General features: G+C 39.3%; 1 protein-coding gene and 1 non-coding gene across 4 annotated transcripts in view; both read right to left on the bottom strand.

Annotated features, from left to right (window-relative positions):
* Window positions 1-25,763, bottom strand: part of DLC1 (DLC1 Rho GTPase activating protein) — a 333,929-nt gene that overhangs the window by 154,412 nt on the left and 153,754 nt on the right. For all 3 annotated transcript variants that reach the window (XM_057505150.1, XM_057505151.1, XM_057505152.1), the window contains one exon: window positions 15,102-15,135. In XM_057505150.1, coding sequence (XP_057361133.1) covers window positions 15,102-15,135 — 34 coding nt within the window. The remainder of the gene's footprint in view (window positions 1-15,101; window positions 15,136-25,763) is intronic.
* Window positions 7,650-7,789, bottom strand: LOC118917008 (small nucleolar RNA SNORA29). Its single transcript, XR_005026634.2, has one exon. It is a non-coding gene; the product is annotated as a small nucleolar RNA SNORA29 (small nucleolar RNA).

Raw genomic sequence — 25,763 nt, 5'->3', positions numbered from 1 at the left:
AGCCAGTGTTCAAATTTTGATATCACTGAAAAACCTATGATAAAAGCAAATCAAATCATCAAAACTCTGAGATCTCTGAGAATCAGACAGATGTCTTCACAGAGAAGTGGGAGGCATTGTTGCTCAGAGAATGATCACTGGCTTGGAGTATGTTTATATGGAAGTGACACATACAGTGCTGTGTTATTGGATCAACTTAGCACTTCAGATATGATCAATTATACAATTTTGAATGACATCACGACTCATTCTACATTGTATAATTACTAGTATCATTTCATGCAATGTTATTAGAATTGGCATGCTATTAAGCAAGACAATAAAAGCATTTCACCTCAATAAATGATAGGCATTATTGGATTGGATTATTATACTAGGATACATTATTTGTGTGGAAATATATTCTTTTTCAGGGCACCTAATGAAACCTTAAACAAATTTTTATATAAGTGAACAGGCATCTTGCTAATATTAGCAGTAAAGAAGTCTCTTCCCACGTATTTTTAAAAAGAAAAAAAGTGAAACTTTTACTATTCTGACCGGCATACAAAAAGCTAAAGAAAGACAAGTGAGGAGAAGAAAGTGAAAAAGATTCTGACCCTAATTTTCCCTCCCACTCATTACTGACTTGGGCTTCCCGGTTTCTGACACTACTCAACGTGAGGCCAATGGCTGCTCAGGGTCTGGATGGGTGATCAGAGATGAGCACAGAAATCAAGAGGAGGCATTTAGAAACTTCTTGTGGTAGTTTGACAATGTAATTTTGTATCTGTTGAATCTAATGATATAGGAAACCGTCCTCTAAATGTATGTATAAAACACCTAGAGAGAATGACTGCTTGAGTATTTCAATGTGGGGTACTTAGCTCCCCTGTGCCTAGTTGGAGAGAAAAGGTAAAACGCTGTTTTGTGAAGTACAATTGAACAATGTGGGGGTTAGGAGCACTGATCTCTGCACAAAAATCCATGTGTGACTTTTGGCTTCCCCAAAACTTAATTACTAATAGCCTACTGTTGACCGGAAGCCTTACCTATAACATGAACCGTTGATTAACACATATTTTGTATGTTGTATGTATTAGATACTGTATTCTTACAATAAAGTAAGTTAGAGAAAAGAAAATGTTTTAAATAAAATTGTAAGAGAAGAGAAAATTTATTTACAGGACTTTATAGTGTTTATTGAAAAACATCTGAATGTAAGTGGACCTATGCCATTCAAACCCTTGTTTGAGGGTCAGCTGTATTTAATCAGCCTCTGAATTAAACAGTTGCTGGTATTTGCACATTTGTTGATACTTGCTATTTATGTGTAAGAGCAACATAGTAAGCATTTTAATATCACGAATTGGAAATTGAGAAAAAACATCTTTAAAGGTAATGAAAGTGTTTGTGCTTTTGGAATTTCATGTACGAGTGGTTCACATCTGGCTCCAAGACCAGAGATCATCAGTGATGCAAGAACACTGAAAACTGAAATATTTGAAGAAAAGCAAACAATGGATGGTGACAGGAAACAGATTGGGCAATTCTGTCATTTTAGTGAAAAATACGATTATTCTAAAGTAAACCTTTTTATCTATCTAGTTTTAAGGAAATGTTTGGCATTTCTTAGGAGAATGATTTGCTCTCATACCAGTCTAAAAAATTTGAGATCTTTAGAAGGCATTATTTTCTGTAGCTCTCTAAATTTATATGTCATTTCTTTTTTTTCTTAATGGTGTCACTTGTTATTTTTTATGAGTAATGGCTGAATTATAATGAAGCTGAAGTCAGTTTTTAAAACTGTATCACTAAAAGCCAAAGCTTAACTCAAGAGTCTTTTGACTTTTTTCTAAGCCCTTTGTGATGTGTACCTATTAAAAGTCCTTTATCAATAGTGATTATAACTGTTGTCTAATGGATTTCAGTATTGTAGTTCCTCATTAAAAAAATGCTTATCCCTCTTTTTTTCTTTACTACTGAATAAAGAGTTAAGAATAAGGATGTTTATATCTTTGCAGATAGGGTAATACCACTGATTCATTTAATGTGATTTACTATTCTCACTAAAAATTATAATCACACTCCAAGGCCTGGTGGAGTCCAGACACAACCCATTTTTCCAATTGTCTCTCCTCCCAAACAAACGCCATGTTCCAGCTGGCTGGGCTACCAAATTGCATCACCATGCCTTGTACATTCCCACTGTTCTAACTTTGCCAATACCATTTGCCTTGCCTAGAAATATCTCAGATGTTCCCTTACAGTTTTGCAAGGCCTTCCTTTCCCCCAGATCCTTTCTGGACCACCCTGGCCCAGGTGCCCTCTCTCAGCTCAGTGTCTAGTCTTGAGCATCTTACCACTCATCTTGCTCCATGGCTGGAAACATTCTCAGGAATGTGTTCTCGAGGTCCAGAACGTGGACCTCCTGAGACAACTATCAGGAGGGCAGGAAAAGCAGCACAAACAACCTCACTCGTTCCCAGTCCCTTTCCCCTTGTCACTGGCCCTCAGCTCTCTAGCAGGGGGGAGAGGAAGTGGGAGAGAAGGTGGGAGAACTGGGTGGGCTCACATTTGGCTGGACTTGGATTAATGTGGAGTTGGAATAATACGTTCCACTGAGGGGAAGCTGAAGGTTGTAGTCTCACTAGAGAATGGTGACATTCATATTCATTTTCAGCAATATATGGTAGTAATTTTTCGGTGTCACTTGGGTTTCCTGTTTCTAGCATTATAAAATTGCATATTACGTAATGTCTGTGTGGCTCCCCCACTGCCCTCTCTGAACACCTTCACTTATGAGGGCTCCTCCTTTTCTCTAAGGCAGTCTGTCTGTCTGCTGCCCAACTGTCCAGAGTCCATTGCACAGTGGTTCACTCTTCCCCAAGACGTCCCCCATCTCACAGAAACCAGGACTCCTGTGATATGGGTGCTGGATAATGCTTGCTGGGCTATTCCAGGAGGAAGTTTAGCCCTAGGAGAGGAGGAGGAGGTGTAGGCTGTAGAGAAATTGATATCAAGCAAGAACCTGGTCCAAATAAACATCTATTTATTGAATGTGAGTGAATCTGCTTACTGCCATTATGATTGCATAGTCTCTGTTGTCTTTTTCTCTCCCTAGCATGTCTGCATATGGAATTATTTATGCTGCTTTATTTTTTAAAAATTCAATTTATTTAAACTAATAAAATCTCCAAAACAATTCAATGATTTCTCCTCCCTTCCAATTCAGCATGTCTGGAGGCATCCAGGGATCTGAATTTTAAAACAGGTACTCTAGAAAATTACGAGGCACGTTTAAACAAACCATGCATTAAAAGGGTATGGATTTATTTCAAATTAAAAATGCCACTTTTCTTTTAATCAAAAATTATTGCATCCTTTATGTACAAGATATTCAAAGATAAACTAGATAAGGATTTTAGTATTTAATAGGGAAAATAAACCTTCATAATCATAATAGAGGGCATAAAGGGATAACAATCTTATGAAAACTTCAATTAGGGTATTCAAGTGTTCTGGAGAAAAGGGCTGGTTTCAGAGGAGTGGAGATTATGGCAGGCTTCAAAGAGGAGGTAAATATGGAAATGTGGAGATAGCATGAAAGGAAATTTTAGGAAAAGGTCACCGGTATTGGCAAAGACACTGAGGCAGAAGGTGCGGAATGTGGGGAATGCAGGCATTCCTGTGATGGAGTCTCAGGGTCGGTTAGAAATGAGGTAGGTAGCTTGGCTGAGTGATCACAGCTGGAGATTCTGTAGACATATCTCTAGCTGGGTGAGATTCCCAAGAGAAAGGACAGAGAAGAAAAGAAAACCTAAACATCAATGCCATGTAACGTATTTAAGGCTTGAGGAGGGGATTCAATGGGATAAAGATTCACAGTAAACATTATTCCTTAATTATATTAAGTGTGATCTAGATAGGTACTTTATGTGTTCTATAATACTCTTATTATTTGAGACAAACAAAATAAGACTCTTAAACTGGAAGATGAAGACCAATATTAAATCCATTACAATAAAAACCAAAGCATTATCTACGGTACTGCTGAAATATAATTCCATAGAATAGATTGGATATATATTTTTACTGTCTACATCACCTATGTAGACACTTAAAGAAAGACCAATAAGGCTAAGTTCTAGAGGATCATACAAGCACTGTGATGTGTTCCCTTGCTTTCTTTCCTTTTAAAAACAAAACAAAATAGAACACTCAACCTCCTCAGAGTTACATAATTTCACTAGAGAAAACAAAAGCGAGGTAAGCTGAAGTCATGGGAAATGGTAGAGAAAGAGCAAGAGGCTGAAGAGCTACCCCAGATGGAGCAAAGATTTTCCAGATGTGGAATTCCTTCTACGGATCAGTGCTGTTGGTTTGGCCCCCTTAGGTTCTACCAGGAAAAAAAAAAAATTTGAGAACTATGGACTCTTCTAACTTCTATCTGTAATCTAACTAAACCTACTTTGCTGCAATTTTATATTTTGTTTCCTTTAGGAAAGTATCTTGATATCTGTGATCTGCAGTTATTTTTCAAAAACTGTCTTACATTCTAGAGGGGAATGTTCTTGGAACTCCTGGAGATATTTGTATGTGTGTTGTAATATCTCCATGTGGAAAGACGTGTCTAACAACCCTGTGTCACAGCGCTCCTGTCTGCCTCACAGGAAGGCCAGCGTGCTCCCTGAATGTGAGGATGAGGGAGGTCACTTCTCTGTTTATGGTCTGCTGTCATGGACCATCTGGGAGAATGGCTCCTGATTAGCTGCAGAATGATGAGCACCATCTCAGAGTCAGGGTCACAAGATAGACTGAGATGACATTTTTTTTTTACAGACCCCCAAATTTGGTGCTCAAAAATATTACAAACTAATGGAAGTTTTCATGATATAATAAATTAACTAGTTTACTGCTTTACTAAAGTCATAAAGTAAGAAAAGCCTATGTCCCCCTTTGCACCACCTGGCTGGTTTTTGTTTGGCATAGATTTGAAAGTTAGTGTCTTCATCTTTACAGTTGGAATGCAGCCATTAAAGGTTTTAGGGGACAAAATCCTGCAAATGCCCCCACATATGTCATTTTTTTAAAGTAAAAAAATAATACTAAGTCATAGAACACAGATATGTCCTTTTAGGGATGGAAGTTAAGATGCGCAGTGGAACCTATCTGATTCAAAGAGTTCACTGAAGACTACAGCAGTTGGAAGAGGGTTTGTGCAAAAAGGTGGCACTCCAGTGAATCCTTGAAGGAAGAGTGATGTGGGGGAAAAGAAAGCAGAATTTTGGGGACAGGAAACTTCAGGAGCAAAGGCATCAGGACAGAAATAGATCATATCAACTGTACTAACACTTACAGTTTTACTGATTTGGGCCATACTTTTATTAGAACACTTGGAGGTGAGGAGAAATGGTGATTTTAGGCATGAAGAAGTAGAGAAATCATCTGCTCTGGAGCAAGAGAGATTCAGGTACTGTGTAGCTTAGCGTGTATTAAAGATAATGTAGAGGAAGTACCTAGCTCTCTTCTCAGAGACTACATGGCAGGTACACAATAAATAATAGCTGCTGATAATATATTTAGTAGTAAATTTTTTTGAAAACTTGAAATTCCAAAGGAGAGAAATGAAGTCATCAAAATTAATGGCTAAGAGAGTTGTTTTGCCCAAAGAAGAAAGGATAAAAGTCAATGTAAATGGAGTATGTGATGTATTGTATGATCAATGAGTTTTAAAAAAATTTTCATTAAAATGTACTAATAATCTCTTAACCATGGAATACCCAAACAATAGGGCATTATTCAGCACTAAAAAGAAATGAGCTATCAAGTCATGAAAAGACATGGAGGACCTTAAATACATATTGCCAAGTGAAGACAACAGTCTGAAAAGACTGCACGCTGTACCACTACCACATCACACAGAATAGTTTCCCTGTCCTAAAAATCCTCTGTGTCCCACCAATTCATGCTTCATTTCCCCAATCTCTGGCAACCTCTGACCTTTTTACTATATCCACAGTTTAGCATTTAAAAGAATGTCATATAGTTTGATCTGTACTTTCCACGCAGTTTTTCTATGAATCTAAAACAACTCAAAAAACAACTTATTAAATAAATAAACCCCTGTTAGGTGCACAGCACCATGCTAAGCGACTGTGGGGAGGCAAGGCTGAGACAAAACACTCAACAGACAGTGGGATCCACATACAGTTAACATATGAATATGAGTAGGACACATTCTATATGGACACAGATGTATCATATGTACACAGATCTATATAATACACAGATGTATCATTTCAAAAAGTATGAAGTTAATCTGAGCAAGAGCTGTCATGAAGATCCCAAGGAGAAGGTGGGAGCCGAGTGAGACCTTCGGGGCTGGGAGATTAATTTCTGGAAGGGAAACAGGAGGAGTGAAGGTCAAGTTGTGCAGAAGCAAATTCAGGAGAAAAGTGAGGCTGCTACCATGGCTAAGTGGGAGGGGTGAGCCAGAGGAGGATGGGAGACAAGGTTGGAAAGGAAGGGAATTCAGATTATGGAAGAATTTGTCAGCTTGCCGAGTCTTGGCATTTAACTTTCTCATACCGCTTAGTGGGTAAGAACATGCATTTTATCTATATTGCTTGTTTTGAATCCCACAGTATGACTTTGGGTATTTAGGACACATCTCTTGAGTCTCAGTTCCTCATCTCTATAATGCAGAAAACAATAACCCCTGCCTTACAGGGTTGCTAGGGGACTACACGAGTTCATATCTATAAAGTGCTTATGAAAGTGCAGGCACAGAGTAAATGCTTGCTATTATTATCCATTCAATCCACAAAAATCGAGTCAAAAACCTTCAAAGAGGCTGGCATTACACAGGTGCAAGGAAAACACCTGCCTTTCAGGAAATCACAGCATAGCAGGAAAAGTATTTGGATAAATATATCCAAGAAGACCATAGACTCACATTAAGGGAGGTAAATTAAAGATGTGATGATTTATTTATTACTGTTATCTTCCATTTATTTATTTCCTTAAATCCTCAGGAGAGAACTGATTGAACATTAAGAAGAAGTTTATAATATTCACATTTGGGAGCCACTGGAATGTGTTTTCTGGGAGGCTCAATGGTTAGAAAATTCTATGAGATATTTACAGTTTTTAGGACAAATAGCTTCTTAAATCCATGTTCCACTCCCCTGAAACAGCCAGACTGATGTTCTTTACAGCCTTTACACAACAGAATGGGCACTGGCCTTTTCTTGAGCATCAGTACATTTGTTATGGTTGGTAATATCTGTCTGAGACTTCCCACTTAGATAAGCCATATCTCAAAATGATATTTTAATTCTACAATAGAAATGTTTATGGATCCATGCGGAGGAGTTACTGCTCTCAAGTTTTTGCCTATAGAAAAATAAGTCCAAGTCCTTCAAATCAGTGGAAGCAAAAAAGTATAATTATCCCAGCAGAGTTGAAGGTCACTTCCTACTCAGACAAGTCAAAGAAATACCTTGCTTTATGTACCTTTCTGAGGTAAATGCACATCTCCAAAGAAATTAGAAACAACGTACAATTATCTTATGGGTACATACTTACGTATATCTTCATATTACTAATAAAAGTAACTGAGCTGCAAACTGCACTGGGAAATCATGATTTATGTACTTATTTTTAAAATATCTCTTTCCAGCCATTTCATATAGGAGGAAGACAGAAATAAATCCTCCCTCTTCAGATCTTGGCAATTTTAATTTATCCTATAAGCATGGCCATTACTATCTATTATTAGAAGAAAATGTGGTAGTCAAATGGGAACTCTTTAAAGGCAAATATGTGAAGGCATCTAAGAAATGATCAGATATGATTTTCAACCTAACTGAAAGTTCTCCTATTGCTTTGTAAATCAACTTGGTAGAAAGGAACCTTTTCATAAACCATCTTTCTTTCAGGAAGACTGAAAATGACTAATTTTTCTACTGACAAGAGGTCAATGTCAAGTAAAATACTGAAATGCAAAACTGTCTCCTTTAACCTTCACTGGCAGTTCATAGCCACCTCTTCATGTGCAAAGTATGCACAAGACTTTTTGGAGGAAGAAATTTCAAGTTTGTCAAATATTGTGAAAAATTATGTCCATTGATAAGACTGGGGATTAAATAGGTGCCTGTATGAGTTGTTTGGTATGTCAAACAAATGGATTGATTCATAACTATGTCTTGGGTATCTGCTTATGTAAGATACCACACTGAGTGTGGGCTGACAAAGATGAAATGGGGGGTTCACACTTTCAAGGGGCTCAGAGCCTGATATGGCAGATAATTCATGAACAGAAACACATCATGAGTGTCACTAAATGCCTCAGAAAGATACAGCCACCTTCAGCGATTCAGACCTGGGAAGGACACTACAAGCGTAGGAGGTAACATTTGAGTCGGAGGTTGTTAAAAGAGAACTTATCACTTACCCATGTTGCTTGAAATATAACTGAGAAGAAAAGGAAATATGTTTGCTTGGTTCTGGTGGTGGAGTAGATTTGCTTTACCAGCTTGGTTATAAATGAAATTCCAATCGAATACTTAGAATTAGATTTAAAAATTACCTGTATTGAAAAACGTCCTACGAAGTCAAGATCTTTGGCATTTAAGAATAGCTTACTTATATTTTTCATGAATTCCTTGTTACCTGAAAGCTAATGTATTTCATCCCAAAAGCCCAGTCAACCACAGCCAGCTTTTCATGGATTAGTTTACATTAGGTTTCGGAGAAACTGAGAGGTTATATGTGGGCATACCCCAAATTCCTTTCTTATAAAAAAGCAGGCAAATTGGAGACCATAATACGAAGAAAAGTGAAGCAAGTGAGTATTTATAAGTCATTAATATAAAAATAATGAAATTCATTTTCTGAGACTGAAAGGGAATAAGAATTTGGAATGTTGGCCAAAGCCCAGCCTGGCCAGATAAAGACAAAATTTTCAGATCCTGCTGGACCCTGTAAAACAGCCAGGGGTCTTTGCAGTTACAGAAAGTGTTGCACTTAGAAGACAATGATAAGATTCTACATTTGGCTTTGGGAGTATTATATGTATAGAGTAAAGCATTTGCTGAGTTTTAAAAGATTGCATTTCTTCATTCATTTACCAAACATCAAACAACTACCATAATGTTGGCCTCAGGAGTGGTGCTGAACGAAATAAAATTCTATCTTTTAAAGTGCTTCCAGTCTAGGCAGTGAGCAGACTAAATCCGGTCTGATCTGTACTAAAAAGAAACATAAAACAGGGCAGAGTCTTTCAAGGGAGAACTCTGAAATAAAATACAGCAGCCTTATTTTTGTTTTTCTTTTTCATTCAATCTTCTTGGATCCATCGATATTGGAACATGACTCAGAGTGGAATAGATTCCAACTGTATCGAAGCAATAGTGATCACTCTGGAAAAGGAGAGAGTTTCTTTGCAATGCAGTTTTATTTTTTTCATCTGCATTTCACTTCCCAGTGATCAAAGGCAGCCAAGAAAATTAATACCAAAAGGCAGCACGTCTGGGCTTTGTTATTTAGTGTGTTTACAAGGGGCTTGGAATGAAATTATGAAAACCCTGATTTTTCCCCTCACACATTTGTCACAAAGGGGTGTTTGATTTCTAGGTTCTGCCTTTAGCTACAACACAAAGCTGCAGAGACTGTGAGTCTGTTATATGCTTCTGAAAGCTATCTTTCACAAGCGTTTCAGGCTATAATTATTCATTATCTTGATTTTTAACATTTTCTGCCAACTAAATAACCTAGAGGCAGGACAACAAACATTTAAGGAAATGACCAAGGAATGCAACCAAAGACAGATTCTAAATCATCTTTCTCAATGGTGCCCTTTAAGCATTTGCACGGGATGGTTTCCCAAGTCACACCATTAATTAATTATCTAACTGGGATATTTGGCAGTCATGGGGGAAGCAGGAGTAATGGAGGGAGTTTGGGAGGTGGGGGGAAGTTGAATAAAGTTTTAGAACCATATAAACTCTAAATCATTAAGACTGAAGCCAAAGCATCTGTGTAATTATAATTTATTGGTTAACATGTATTTATAGAGCACTTACTATGTGCTAATAACTGTTTTAATTATAGGGTGCACAGAGACAGTATTCCTGATCTAGAAAAGCTTATGGACACAGAGCAAAAGAAGATAATAAGACTATAATGGAAACACAGAGAGTTTTCCAGGAGCACAGAAAAATCTATGCCTAACACTGCCTGGAAAGTAATTCATTAAGGAGGCAGTACTGGGGGATCTAAGAAAACACGGAAATGGCAAAACAAAGCCATTTTTGGCTAATGATAATCGTCTATTTTCCATGCGCTGCCACCTAGCCTGGGAAAATTTGCAGGGTGTTCTATGATTTAATTTTAGAATGAGATATTTCATATGACTATATTACTTTTTAAATATGCTCTGGGAGTCACATTTTCATGCCTGATACGCAATGCTAATTTTCTAATTTACATGCTTCTATGCAATGGAGAACACATTCTAAATCATAAGGGTTGACAGTTTTCTCCCCCGTGCAATTAAATGAAGTTATATTCATTAAAGAGGAAGAAAAACATGGTTCATATATTTTTTGTCCTGAATAAGCCATTTCTTTCTTTCTTCTCCTGTGTCTGTATCATCTACATTTTTAAAAAGGCAGTTGCATAATCTAGATAGAAGTAGAACAATATAGAGTTAGAAGGGGTTCTGGGTTAAGGCTGCCCAAATCAAAACACAAAGGAACAGAAAGAAGAAAAAATATTGATAGGTATTTATAAGCGAGAATCCTAACAGGAAACAAATGGCACCCTGGGTAAACTGAGGGGACTTTAGTAACAGAATTATCTGTAAAGGTGTAGGGAAATTACAAGGGCAAGAGGAGAGAATGACTGTCAGAACCTGAAAACTTGTGTGGACCTAGCCGGGGCCAACAGTGACTCCTAGGATGGCAGCAGGTGGCACAAATCACCTCTCGCAGTTCTACTGCTCTCCCCAACCCCCTGCCCCGGGATCCTGCTTTGGTCCTCTCGGGCTGACAGGGAAAACAGGAGGGTGGCCCACTGATTCTGTCCATGCTGGTCAGCCTCCAGGACACACTGCTGGGGAGGAGTAGGGAGGAGGGCGGATCTGAGAGGTAATAGGGACATACCCAGTACATAAAATTCTACCACATCTAGACTACAAATGTCCAGGTATGTCAGGCAGGAAGGTTTGACCCCATCTCATAGACAGTAGGGAGATAAAGAAAATGCTGAAGCAGGCATTGATAGGATCGCGTGGTCCTTTCAAAGATAACTCTGGTGACAGTGCAGAACGCGGACGGACGTAATGATAGGTTAAGGCAGGCAAACCAGTTCTGGGCACTGTTGGGAAAGTGCAGTGGAAAGCGGAGGGCTGCACTGCTGCAAAGGCAGGGAGCGGATAAGGGACAGTTATAAAGCGGTGGTGACGGGGTGTGCAGGAGGGGAGGGAGGGAGGCTGGGAGCTGGGTGGACAGGACCCAGTTCCAGAGGGACTAGGGATACAGGGCATAATGGAGTCCTAGGAAAATGGGATGCAAGGTATACATTGCTCAGGGACCAATCTTTTGGAAAAAAATCTCAGAGAATTTCACCCTGAGACAAGCATTTCTAATGAGAGGTTAAAATATGACAGTCTCTGCCTATACTGTGATAACCTCCATCTGAATTAACTCACTCGGAGGCTTATGGGGAGAGCAGTCTGTTTCCTCCACATGGGCAGCTGCTCAGCTGTTCCTTGGCGCCCTGAGGAAGCACGGAGGAGCCCTCGGAGCAGACAAGGTGGCGCTAACATGCTCGCTTCTATGTGGCTTGTACCTGTGGTGGGTACAGGCACCAGTAATTAACTGTAAAAGACAGTTACTATTTTTAGGGCCTGCTCTGTGCCGAGCACAGCTGCCTTGTGACCACGTGGCAGCTTCATTATTTATTCTCTAGAAATGGGAAAATGAGGAGCTGAAGTGACTTGCTCAAGGCTGCACAGTTAGGAAGCACAGCTGTGGGAGAATGTACTGTGGACATCCGGCCCACTCGTCTGAGGCCTGCACACGCTGGTGGCGTGAGGGATGCAATGTGAAAATACTGCGTGTTGGATATAATTACACAAATTGAAACTTGGGTGATTAATTCCGATTTTTAAGAAAAACAAGTTAATGGGACTCTATTTAAGATCTTGAGAATGCACCTGCTTGATACAGAGGCTCTTGGAAATAATAGCTTTTATTTGATTCTTTTTCTGGAAAGCTTTCTGAGTATGGTGGTTAAGAAACCCTCAATTGAGAGGAGGAAAAGGAGGATGCTGGCCTAATGGAATATTCTCAGCTGGAGTCTGGGTCCCGTCTGGGCGAGGACAATGCCCTCTTCCTAACTGCCTTCTTGGCAGGACCCAGGATGATGCCTAGGGTATGCTGCTGGTGAGGAAGCATTTGGGATGAATGAGCCGACGGGGGGCTGTTTGAGAAGGGCCTCCCCTTGGAGTTTCTGTCATCACAAGGCGGGAGACCAGCAGCAGAACTGATTCCGCCCGGCTGTGCTCATACAGCAACCTGGATCGGAATAGAAAGGGGCCACTTAGAGCCCACACAGGACAACCACACAACGGCGACCCAAGAATTATTAATGGAATGTGCCCCAAATGATTTTGTTTGGAGCTTCACAGCCTGCTGGACTTGGTTCCAGTTGGCTTGGATGAGAGGTCACACAGATTAAAAATAGACTTTCTTAATAAGGAACAATAGGCTACTTCACTTAGCAAGACAGAAAAAAAAAATGACAGGCCTTAGGGGTGCGACTGAAGCTTAATCCTATTTAAGAGGTCAATTAACCCCCAGAAGATTGAGTCGGGTCCCCTATCTTCCTTGCTGGTTCTTTGTCTAGCAGAGTTTAAAAATAGAAATTCAAAAAGAAGAATAAAGAGATTCCTATTTGTATATAAAACTCAAAATATTTTTTATATTTTAAATAGGGTATATTAAAGCTTAGAAATATAAGAATTAGACTGCTTGGACTATTATGGTCCCTGAAAACTTTGGAAATGAATCATATTCTTTTATGAATTTTCAAATCTGTTACCATTACTCGTAAAATATTCAATATAGGCTTTATCTCAATGCATAAATTCACTGATTTAAAAAGAAAGTATTTGTCTCTTGTATTTATTTTATCAAACAAAATTATATTTCCCCCTGAACAAATCAAAACATTCAAGAAATCTAAATCAAAATCCATTCTGGAGTAAATTCCTATGATTCTAATATTTTAATATACAGAAGCCAGGTTCTGCTCAGATCAGGGCATCCTGAGTTAAGCAGAGGGGATGGGGCCCCCCAGGGCCTGGGTAGGTTATCTATCCATTGATGGATCCTACTTTTCATGGATCATCCTGCAAAACCTCTATGAATGGAATTGATCAACTCTTTTCATTTGTGCTCCAGCTATAGAGATATGATCCAAAGAGAACATTAAACAGTCACAATTATTTTCATGGTTTTTTGTTTTGTTGTTCTCGAGATGAAAAATTCCCAAGAGTATGATAACAGGTGGTGGTTACATTATACCCATGCTCTCTGTTTGTTTTTTAAAATAATAATATCTTTAAAATCTTTGAGAGGCCTGATAAACTGATGGGCTTCTCCGTATCAAAGTGAAGTCACTGAAGCGGCCGAGGGAGAAGAGAACTCGGCCTCTCCATTCCCTCATACGCGGGCATTTCCAGGCTTTCTTACCCTTTTCCACCAGCTAAGAATTCACATCCTAAGTTTCTCTTTGGGGTCTGGGAGAATTTGCTGATATTCTGGAATAAGATGACAACTTTGCTCTGTTATATACTTTGTTTAAATTGCAGATAGTCTTGGGAATGACGGAAAATGTCACAACCCAAGATAAAAGCATGACTTTGGCGAAGTTTCTTTTTCTTTGTGATGTAAATGTTCACTTAACTATTTATTTCTTGTCCTAACTAGACAGTAAACACAACTATTTATGGCATTAGAGCCCTAGGACTATAACTTGGATTCCGTTAGTACCTGCTATTAATCCACGTCTTACTACTGCATTGTTAAACTGAGCGGGTGTTCTCTTTAACCGATACATGATACTGGTTCAATATTTTCCTTCAATTCTAAAGGGTTACCTTTCAACATATTAGAGTGAGAAAATCAGACACAGCATAAACACGACAGAAAAGTTTAGCTCATGGAAGGATACAAGCCATGAAAACTTTTCTGTGAAAAAAATCTAGCAGCAAAATTAAGATAAGTAACTTAGAAAGAGAACATCTCCCATATAAAAATCATGTCAAACTTTAATGCTTTTGTGTAAAATTAGCTGAAGTCAGGATATCACCTTTAGATGATACTATAAACTTTTAATATGGCTCTTAAAAATCACAAATGTCTAAGAGCTAAGTGATGTGCTTCCAGTTTCTTAATGCACCCTTAATCTGTTTTTTAAAAGATTAATATTATTACCTAGAAAATATAAAAAGATGTTGAGCAAGATCAGAAGATTTTTTAGAAGCACATATAATCTCTCAATCCAAGTCTAATTTTTCATATTCCCAGGTTTCTCTTCAGTCCTAATTCATTTCTCATGATACTGTTAAGTAGTTATAGCACAGAGCATAAAAAATATAACTTTTTTTCTCCAATACAATTATTAATACTGCTTCATGATTATATTTTTGATGATATAGTGTCAGTTTTAAACAAAGACATCTTTTTCTATGCCTGCTAAATATGCTACATAAGATTAAAAATTCAATCTTGATAATTATCAACAACTGATTTCCAAAGACCCTGTCCTGATACACTGAATCGCACAGTTTTCTTCCTCAAGATAAAAGGTGTGGTTACTGTTACACGTGAGGCTACAAGCAGCACACTTGTTATTCGGACACAATGTCGTCTTATGTCAGGAAACCATTTTTTCTTATATTTTGAGCAAAACACTTATTTTCAGGGAGTCAACATTTGTCCAAAGTAATGAGATTTATGCATTTTAGGTATTTCATGAAGTGTCTACCTGAAGATGGAATTTTATTCTAAACTAGATAGGAAGGAAAACACAAACAAATGCCAACTTACCAGCCTTTTCCTTCTCTGAAATACCTGGAACAGCCTGAAAAAGAAAGCAAAAGCCTCAAAATTCTGCTATTACTGGAAAGAAATATCAAACAACATTACTGGGAATAAAATGAAGTACTATAATTGGAGCAAAAATTAAATGGAACCTGACAAATAGAAAAATGAGAGCTCAGAGGACCTGAATAGACATCTTTCCAAGGAGACATACAGATGGCCGATAGACACATGAAAAGATGCTCCACATCACTAATCATCAGGGAAATGCAAAGCAAAACCACAGTGAGATAGTACCTCATACCTGTTAGAATGGCTATCATCAAAAAGATAAGAGATAACAAACGTAGGGAAGGCAGTGGAGGAAAGGGAGCCCTCGTGCACTGTTGGTGGGAATGTAAACTGGTGCAGCCACTGTGGGAAAGAATATGGAGGCTCCTCAAAAAAAGTAAAAGTATGATCCACCAACCCTACTTCTGGACATATATCCAAAGGAAATGAAAAGAGGATCTCAAGAGGTATCTGTAGTCACATGCTCACTGCAGCATTATTCACAATAGCCAGGGTATGGCAATGACTTGAGTGCCCATCAACAGATGAATGAGGAAAGATGTCACACACACACACACACACACACACACACACACACACACACACACACACACACACACAGGAATATTATTCAGGCATCAGAAAAAAGGAAATCCTGCCATTTGCAATAATATTTAGGACCTTGAAGGTATTTTCCAAGTGAAATAAGCCAAAGACAAATATTGCATTGGTATCATTTTTATGTGCAATCCAAAAAAAAGAAGGTGCAACTCAGAATCAGAGCAGAGAAGTGGCTGCTAGGGATGGGAGGGTAGGGGAAAAGGGAGAGATTGATAAAAGGGTACAAACTTTCAGCTGTAAGATGGAAGATGAAAGACAATCACAGTGACCCCATTGCTAACACTGTCTTATATAATTGCTATCTGCTAAGAGAGTAGAACTTAAATATTCTTGCTTGAAATGATAAATATGAGATGATGGATATGTTAATTAACTAGATGGTGGGAATCCTTTCATAATGTACATCACATACATATATCAAATCATCACAATGTACACTTTAAATGTCTTACAACTTTATTGACTAATTATACCTCAATGAAGCTGAAAAAAAAAAAAAGAAAAATCAGAGTGTGGAACTCTCGGGAAGGTTACTAGTTTCAGCTATCATAACTGTAAACCATCAAGTAATTGTTTTCTTCTCTGAAGACAGACTCCTATTATCCTTAAAACACACTGGCAATAAATAAGACAAAAACCACTCTGGATTGGGGTAGAATTTTTGTAGTTCATTTTCTTTGTCCTGATTTAGAAGGTAGGACAAGTAAATTGTTTGGTCTGTTTCTGGACATTTCTAATCTCTAGCCTGTCCCTTCAAGTCTCAGATTCCCATTTTGTAAGAGCTCAGAATGAGATGCCAAAAGACCTTAAAGTGTGAATGCCTTGTTCTACTCTTCATGGACGCTCTAAAATAATTAAGGACATTGAACTTCTGGTTCCCATTTACTTCAGTTATTCATGTGTTATATAGTTAGCAGGAGGGTACTGATACTGACTTGTACTGACTGCAGGCCTTAAATCCATTTGACCCAAAGATTTGTGACACCTTCTGTCCCACAGCCAGTGACCAAACAAGACACCTACTAGGGATGACTTTCCCCTCTTTGGGGGACAAAGTCCGCAGAGTTTGGATAAGAGACATCGGCTTGAATGGGTAGTTGATTTTGTTGGGTGAGTGTGTGTGTGTGACAGAAGGGGCAGGGGAGAGGAAGGCGTATGTGTACCCCCGCTGGAGGTCACCCTATGAAGTAGCTTCAGTCTTCATTTCCACAAATATCAAATATCAAGATAACTGATCACTTTGTGACTTACTGATTCCAGCTGCGAGCCATGCCTTTGGATTTCACAGGATTTGGAGATTGATACAGTTTTCAAATAGGAAAAAATCTTCTTATGGATTAAAAATAGAGGGGTTTTGTTTTGGCAAGATCGGTCTATAGTAGAAGCACAGTTTGACTTAATCTCTACCTACATTAAGTTGTTCACTTCTTGGCCTCTGGGTATGAACATTGACTCTGCACCCTGGAAAAGATGCAGTGTGAAGAGACTACCAGGTGGCAGGGTGGAGCATCATGCCCAGAGACCAGGCCGCAGAGGGATTGTGTGGGCTTAGCCAGGTTCCCAAGCATCTTTTCACATAAAGCAGGGGAATCCAATTTTCCCTTTGCTTCAAGAAGAGCTCTGATTCTACAGGAAAGCCATCTCCTCCCTTTATAAGTTATCATACAGTTTTGGAGATGTTTGTTTGATTTCTATGTGTCTTTTCTTGGAAAGACCTTAAAAATGGAATGAAATCCATCCTATGTATTATCTGTTAAGCCTAGCCCCTGGATTTTCCCCCCTGACTGGAGATCAGGGCTTTTAAATCAAATTTTCTGTTTTGTGACAAGCATATAAAACAACAACAAAAATCAAAACAGAAACCCTTTCATTGATAAGATTGTAAAGGTTGGTGATAGTCAATTCAAAGATGTTCATGGAGAAAATACCTCAGTACAAGAATAGCTAACACGTACTAAGTTCTCAGTATTTACAAGGTATTGTTATAAGCTTTTTCCTGCATAAACTCACTCAATTCTTAGAATAACCCCATGACACCCTGGAGAGTCAAGTAACTCTTGCAAGGTCACGGTCGGTAACGGAAGCCAGAACACAGCCACTGCCATGTTGGCCTCTGGGGTCACTAACACTCATTTCAAAATACTAATCAGTTTTGAAATGAAGGAGAAGAAGGATTTGGAGAGGTCCCAGGATGAGACATGGATTTAGGCCATTAAGTTTCAGTGTGGCAGTATCTGCACAGGATATTTAGAAGGTACCTAAGTAAGGTCTCTCTTCTTTTAGCTTAGGGCATTTAACACAAATTGCATGTCTTGCCCCAAATCACAAGGTGACCAGTGACAGGCCTTTTCCATATTTGTTCTATTTGATTGCAAAGTGTATAAACAACCATGCATACGAATCCGTGAGCTGTACTAGGAAGCAGACATGTATTAGCCTCCATAAAGCCAACGTCAAGACTTCATGTACCCAATGCCGATTACTTTAGAATCCCACCATATTCTGCACGATTCTTTAAGCTCCCAAAGCTCACTTCCATCAGATAACTTCAATAGCCATATTATGATATAGAGAAAGGAAAGTCAAAGTTTAATACACCCATAATTCTATAACTTCTTTTTTAAAGTAAAACCACACAGTAATAACCGCTGGACGTCCCTCAGCTGATTTACCTTAGAACTTGAGGGAGAAGTGTCTCTCTATAAATGGTTTATGAATACATTTTTTTAAATGCTGACACTTCATTTTCAATTAATTAAAGTTATTTGTTGACTCTTCATTACATGCCTCACATTATCCTACATTCAAAAACCCTTGGCAAGGTTTCCTTTGTGGAATTCACAATCCAACTGAAGAAGATACGGGAAAGACAACGGTTAGTTCCACGCAGTGGATGCTAGATGGCAACGATTAGCACCGCTACAGGGGTGGCATCAAAAGCAGCAGGAAGATGGTAGATAGTCAAGTATCACCCAGGTGGAAATGGAATGGCTTTCTTGGGCACCGAATGCTGGGGAACGAGGTACTGGTCAGGAGATTCTCCTGGCTTTTGACTTCTGAGAAGAGGCGTGGCTACATACGGGCTCCCACAGTGTTATATCTGTTCCTGGGCTCAGAAGAAAACATTCCATGCAGGCTGGCTGCATGGTCTGGTACAGAATAGGTGTTCACAAAACCTTTAAGGAATTAAAATACCAAACGCATGCAGTTTAAATAACATGCATGACTGTTGCTTATGAGAAAGCTCCCATAAAAAGCATATTTTTGAATTCATTAGGGGTTTTTGTTAATAGCTGCCATGTGTTTCATTTGAACTGTATCCTCAGGAAGTGATTTAACATTTCTGGCAATAAAGCAATTAAATAGGATTTTCCTGCTGGCCATATGGGTTTGCTGTAACCTCATATTTTCTTCTCTTATTTCTCAATGCAACAAACGGAAGTCTACTAATAATTTCCAAATGAGAGAAAAAAAAAATCATTCATAGTCTTGTTATTCTTCTCTGTGATATTCAAATGATAGGATAACAACCTTTTCTATGGCTAAACTGACCCTCCGATAATTCCCCATATGTAAAGATTTCCATTTGAGTTGATTTGTTAAGGTGTTTTAGGATGGAATTTAAAAAGCCATTAAGGAGAAAGTCTTGGTGTAGCCAAGATGGCAGCGTGAGTAGAGCAGCGGAAATCTCCTCCCAAAACAACATATATCTATGAAAATATAACAAAGACAACTCTTCCTAGAATAGAGACCAGAGGACACAGGACAATGTCCAGACCACATCCGCACCTGAGAGAACCCAGCGCCTCGCGAAGGGGGTAAGATACAAGCCCCGGCCCCGCGGGAGCCGAGCGCCCCTCCCCCCCAGCTCCCGGAGGGAGAAGAGCAGGCAGAGCGGGAGGGAGACGGAGCCCAGGACTGCCGAACACCCAGCCCCAGCCATCCGGACCAGAGCGCAGACACAGTGCGTGCACGGGGCCCTGGATACTAGGGAAATACGGCAGCAAGAACAGTGAGAGGGTACCGGAGGCCTGGCACTGGAGGACATAAGAAAAGTGAGCAGCCATTTTTTTTTTTTCTGTTTTGTTTTGGCGAGCGCTTTTTGGAAGTCTTAAAGGGATAGGGACCCCAATACTAGGGAAACAGGGCAGCAAGACCGGTGAGCAGATGCCTGAGGCTGGCGCTGGAGAATAAAGAAAAACAAGCGACCATTATTTATTTATTTATTTATTTTTTAAATTAAAAAAATTTTTTTTTTTTTTTTGTGGTTGTTGTTTTGTTTTGGCGGGTGCTTTTTGGAAGTCTTAAAGGGGCAGGGTGGGACACTTAATCCAGAGGTAGGGAATCTGGGGATCTCTGGGCACCCTAACCCCTGGGCTGCAGGGAGCAGGGAGGCCCCTTACGGAGATAAATAGCCTCCCAGCCGCTCCTGCTCCAACGCGACTCCACCATTTTGGAGTAGCTGCCCGAGCCAGGCCACGCCCACAGCAACAGCGGAGATTAACTCCATAGCAGCCGGGCAGGAAGCAGAAGCCCTGTCTGCGCGCAGCTGCCCAGCACAAGCCACTAGAGGTCGCTGTTCTCCCAGGAGAGGAGGGCCACAAACCAACAAGAAGGGAAGTTCTTCCAGCCGTCACTCATCCCAGCTCTGCAAACTATTCCTATCACGACGTAAAGGCAAAACTACAGGCAGACAAAGATCACACAGACAACACCAGAGAAGGAGACAGACCTAACCAGTCTTCCTGAAAAAGAATTCAAAATAAGAATCATAAACATGCTGACAGAGATGCAGAGAAATACGCAAGAGCTAAGGGATGAATTCCGGAAGGAGATCACAGATGCCAGAAAGGAGATTGCAGAAATGAAACAAACTCTGGAAGGGTTTATAAGCAGAATGGATAGGACGCAAGAGGCCATTGATGGAATTGAAACCAGAGAACAGGAACGCATAGAAGCTGACATAGAGATAAAAGGATCTCCAGGAATGAAACAATATTAAGAGAACTGTGTGACCAATCCAAAAGGAACAATATCCGTATTATAGGGGTACCAGAAGAAGAAGAGAGAGGAAAAGGGATAGAAAGTATCTTGGAAGAAATAATTGCTGAAAACTTTCCCAAACTGGGGGAGGAAATAATTAAACAGACCACGGAAATACACAGAACCCCCAACAGAAAGGATCCAAGGAGGACAACACCAAGACACATAATAATTAAAATGGCAAAGATCAAGGACAAGGAAAGAGTTTTAAAGGCAGCTAGAGAGAAAAAGGTCACCTATAAAGGAAAATCCATCAGGCTAACGTCAGACGTCTCAACAGAAACCCTACAGGCCAGAAGAGAATGGCATGATATATTTAATGCCATGAAACAGAAGGGCCTTGAACCAAGGATACTGTATCCAGCACGACTATCATTTAAATATGATGGTCGGATTAAACAATTCCCAGACAAGCAAAAGCTGAGGAAATTTGCTTCCCACAAACCACCTCTACAGGACATCTTACAGGGACTGCTCTAGATGGGAGCACTCCTAGAAAGAGCACAGAACAAAACACCCAACATATGAAGAATGGAAGAGGAGGAATAAGAAGGGAGAGAAGAAAAGAATCTCCAGACAGTGTATATAACAGCACAATAAGCGACCTAAGTTAGGCAGTAAGATACTAAAGAGGCTAACCTTGAACCTTTGGTAACCACGAATTTAAAGCCTGCAATGGGAATAAGTACATATCTTTCAATAGTCACCCTAAATGTTAATGGACTGAATGCACCAATCAAAAGACACAGAGTAATGAATGGATAAAAAAGCAAGACCCATCTATATGCTGCTTACAAGAAATTCACCTCAAACCCGAAGACATGTACAGACTAAAAGTCAAGGGATAGAAAAACATATTTCAGGCAAACAACAGCGAGAAGAAAGCAGGGGTTGCAGTACTAATATCAGACAAAATAGACTTCAAAACAAAGAAAGTAACAAGAGATAAAGAAGGACACTACATAATGATAAAGGGCTCAGTCCAACAAGAGGATATAACCATTCTAAGTATATATGCACCCAACACAGGAGCACCAGCATATGTGAAACAAATCCTAACAGAACTAAAGGGGGAAATAGACTGCAATGCATTAATTCTAGGAGACTTCAACACACCACTCACCCCAAAGGATAGATCCACCGGGCAGAAAATAAGTAAGGACACGGAAGCACTGAACAACACAGTAGAGCACATGGACCTAATAGACATCGACAGAACTCTACATCCAAAAGCAACAGGATACACATTCTTCTCAAGTGCACATGGAACATTCTCCAGAATAGACCACATACTAGGCCACAAAAAGAGTCTCAGTAAATTCCAAAAGATTGAAATCCTACCAACCAACTTTTCAGACCACAAAGGCATAAAACTAGAAATAAACTGTACAAAGAAAGCAAAAAAGGCTCACAAACACATGGAGGCTTAAAAACACGCTCCTAAATAATCAATGGATCAATGACTAAATCAAAATGGAGATCCAGCAATATATGGAAACAAATGACAGCAACAACACTAAGCCCCAACTTCTGTGGGACGCAGCGAAAGCAGTCTTAAGAGGAAAGTATATAGCAATCCAAGCATATTTAAAAAAGAAAGAAAAATCCCAAATGAATGGTCTAATGTCACAATTATCAAAATTGGAAAAAGAAGAACAAATGAGGCCTAAGGTCAGCAGAAGGAGGGACATAATAAAGATCATGGAAGAAATAAATAAAATTGAGAAGAATAAAACAATAGCAAAAATCAATGAAACCAAGAGCTGGTTCTTTGAGAAAATAAACAAAATAGATAAGCCTCTAGCCAGACTTATTAAGAGGAAAAGAGAGCCAACAGTATCAGAAATGAGAAAGGAAAAATCACGACAGACCCCACAGAAATACAAAGAATTATTAGAGAATACTATGAAAACCTATATGCTAACAAGCTGGGAAACCTAGGAGAAATGGACAACTTCCTAGAAAAATACAACCTTCCAAGACTGACCCAGAAAGAAACAGAAAATCTAAACCGACCAATTACCAGCAATGAAATTGAAGCAGTAATCAAAAAACTACCAAAGAACAAAACCCCCGGGCCAGATGGATTTACCTCGGAATTTTATCAGACATACAGGGAAGACATAATACCCATTCTCCTTAAAGTTTTCCCAAAAAAGAGGAGGAGGGGATACTCCCAAATTCATTCTATGAAGCTAACATCACCATAATACCAAAACCACGCAAAGACCCCACCAAAAAAGAAAACTACAGACCAATATCCCTGATAAACATAGATCCAAAAATACTCAACAAAATATTAGCAAACTGAATTCAAAAATACATCAAAAGGATCATACACCATGACCAAGTGGGATTCATCCCAGGGATACAAGGATGGTACAACATTCGAAAGTCCATCAACATCATCCACCACATCAACAAAAAGAAAGACAAAAACCACATGATCATCTCCATAGATGCTGAAAAAGTATTTGACAAAGTTCAACATCCATTCATGATAAAAACTCTCAGCAAAATGGGAATAGAGGGCAAGTACCTCAACATAATAAAGGCCATATATGATAAACCCACAGCCAACATTATATTGAACAGCGAGAAGCTGAAAGCATTTCCTCTGAGATCAGAAACTAGCAGGGATGCCCACTCTCCCCACTGTTATTCAACATAGTACTGGAGGTCCTAACCATGGCAATCAGACAAAACAGAAAAATAAAGGAATCTAGATTAGTAAAGAAGAAGTTAAACTGTCACTATTTGCAGATGACATGATACTGTACATAAAAAACCCTAAAGACTCCACCCCAAAACTACTAGAACTGATATCGGAATACAGCAAAGTTGCAGGATACAAAATCAACACACAGAAATCTGTGGCTTTCCTATACACTAACAATCAACCAACAGAAAGAGAAATCAGGAAAACAACTCCATTCACAATTGCATCAAAAAGCATAAAATACCTAGGAATAAACCTAACCAAGGAAGTGAAAGACTTATACTCTGAAAACTACAAGTCACTCTTAAGAGAAATTAAAGGGGACACTAACAGATGGAAACTCATCCCATGCTCGTGGCTAGGAAGAATTAATATCGTCAAAATGGCCATCCTGCCCAAAGCAATATACAGATTTGATGCAATCCCTATGAAACTACCAGCAACATTCTTCAGTGAACTGGAACAAATAATTCAAAAATTCATATGGAAACACCAAAGACCCCGAATAGCCTGAGAAAGAAGAATAAAGTAGGGGGGATCTCACTCCCCAACTTCAAGCTCTACTATAAAGCCATAGTAATCAAGACAATTTGGTACTGGCACAAGAGCAGACCCACAGACCAATGGAACAGACTAGAGAATCCAGACATTAACCCAAACATATATGGTCAATTAATATTTGATAAAGGAGCCATGGACATACAATGGCAAAATGACAGTCTCTTCAACAGATGGTGCTGGTAAAACTGGACAGCTACATATAGGAGAATGAAACTGGACCATTGTCTAACCCCATATACAAAAGTAAACTCAAAATGGATCAAAGACCTGAATGTAAGTCATGAAACCATTAAACTCTTGGAAGAAAACATAGGCACAAACCTCTTAGACATAAACATGAGTGACCTCTTCTTGAACATATCTCCCCGGGCAAGGAAAACAACAGCAAAAATGAGTAAGTGGGACTACATTAAGCTGAAAAGCTTCTGTACAGCAGAAGACACCATCAATAGAACAAAAAGGAACCCTACAGTATGGGAGAATATATTTGAAAATGACACATCCGATAAAGGCTTGACATCCAGAATATATAAAGAGCTCACACGCCTCAACAAACAAAAAACAAATAACCCAATTAAAAAATGGGCAGAGGAACTGAACAGACAGTTCTCCAAAAAAGAAATACAGATGGCCAACAGACACATGGAAAGATGCTCCACATCACTAATTATCAGAGAAATGCAAATTAAAACTACAATGAGGTATCACCTCACACCAGTAAGGATGGCTGCCATCCAAAAGACAGAGAACAACAAATGTTGGCGAGGCTGTGGAGAAAGGGGAACCCTCCTACACTGCTGGTGGGAATGTAAATTAGTTCAACCATTGTGGAAAGCAGTATGGAGGTACATCAAAATGCTCAAAACAGACTTACCATTTGACCCAGGAATTGCACTCCTAGGAATTTACCCTAAGAATGCAGCAATCAAGTTTGAGAAAGACCAATGCACCCCTATATTTATCGCAGCACTATTTACAGTAGCCGAGAATTGGAAGCAACCTAAATGTGCATCGATAGCTGAATGGATAAAGAAGATGTGGTACATATACACAATGGAATACTACTCAGCCATAAGAAAAGGGCAAATCCAACCATTTGCAGCAACATGGATGGAGCTGGAGGGTATTATGCTCAGTGAAACAAGCCAAGTGGAGAAAGAGAAATACCAAATGATTTCACTCATCTGTGGAATATAAGTACAAAGGAAAAACTGAAGCAACAAAACAGCAGCAGAATCAAAGAACTCAAGAATGGACTAACAGGTACCAAAGGGAAAGGGACTGGGGAGGATGGGTGGGTAGGGAGGGATAAGGGGGGGAAAGAAGAAGGGGGGTATTAAGATTAGCATGCATGGGTGGGGTGGGAGAAAGGGGAGGGCTGTACAACACAGAGAAGGCAAGTAGTGATTCTACAACATTTTGCTATGCTGATGGACAGTGACTGTAAAGGGGTTTATAGGGGGGACCTGGTATAGGGGAGAGCCTAGTAAACATAATATTCGTCATGTAAGTGTAGATTAATCATACAAAAAAAAAAAAGGCAGTTCCTGTGTGGTGACCTCCAATGAGTTCTACACAAGGGTATAAAGGGCATATAAAAGTGTAGGCAAAGGGTCTGTTTGTGTTTATACAGAGAATCAAAGCCTAATTTGGCTACCCCGAAAATCAACTAA

The sequence above is a fragment of the Manis pentadactyla genome, chromosome 7 (assembly GCF_030020395.1).
Source record: "Manis pentadactyla isolate mManPen7 chromosome 7, mManPen7.hap1, whole genome shotgun sequence".
Lineage (NCBI taxonomy): Eukaryota > Metazoa > Chordata > Mammalia > Pholidota > Manidae > Manis > Manis pentadactyla.
Note: the sequence above shows the minus strand (reverse complement) of the source record. Positions and strands in the feature narration are given on the sequence as shown.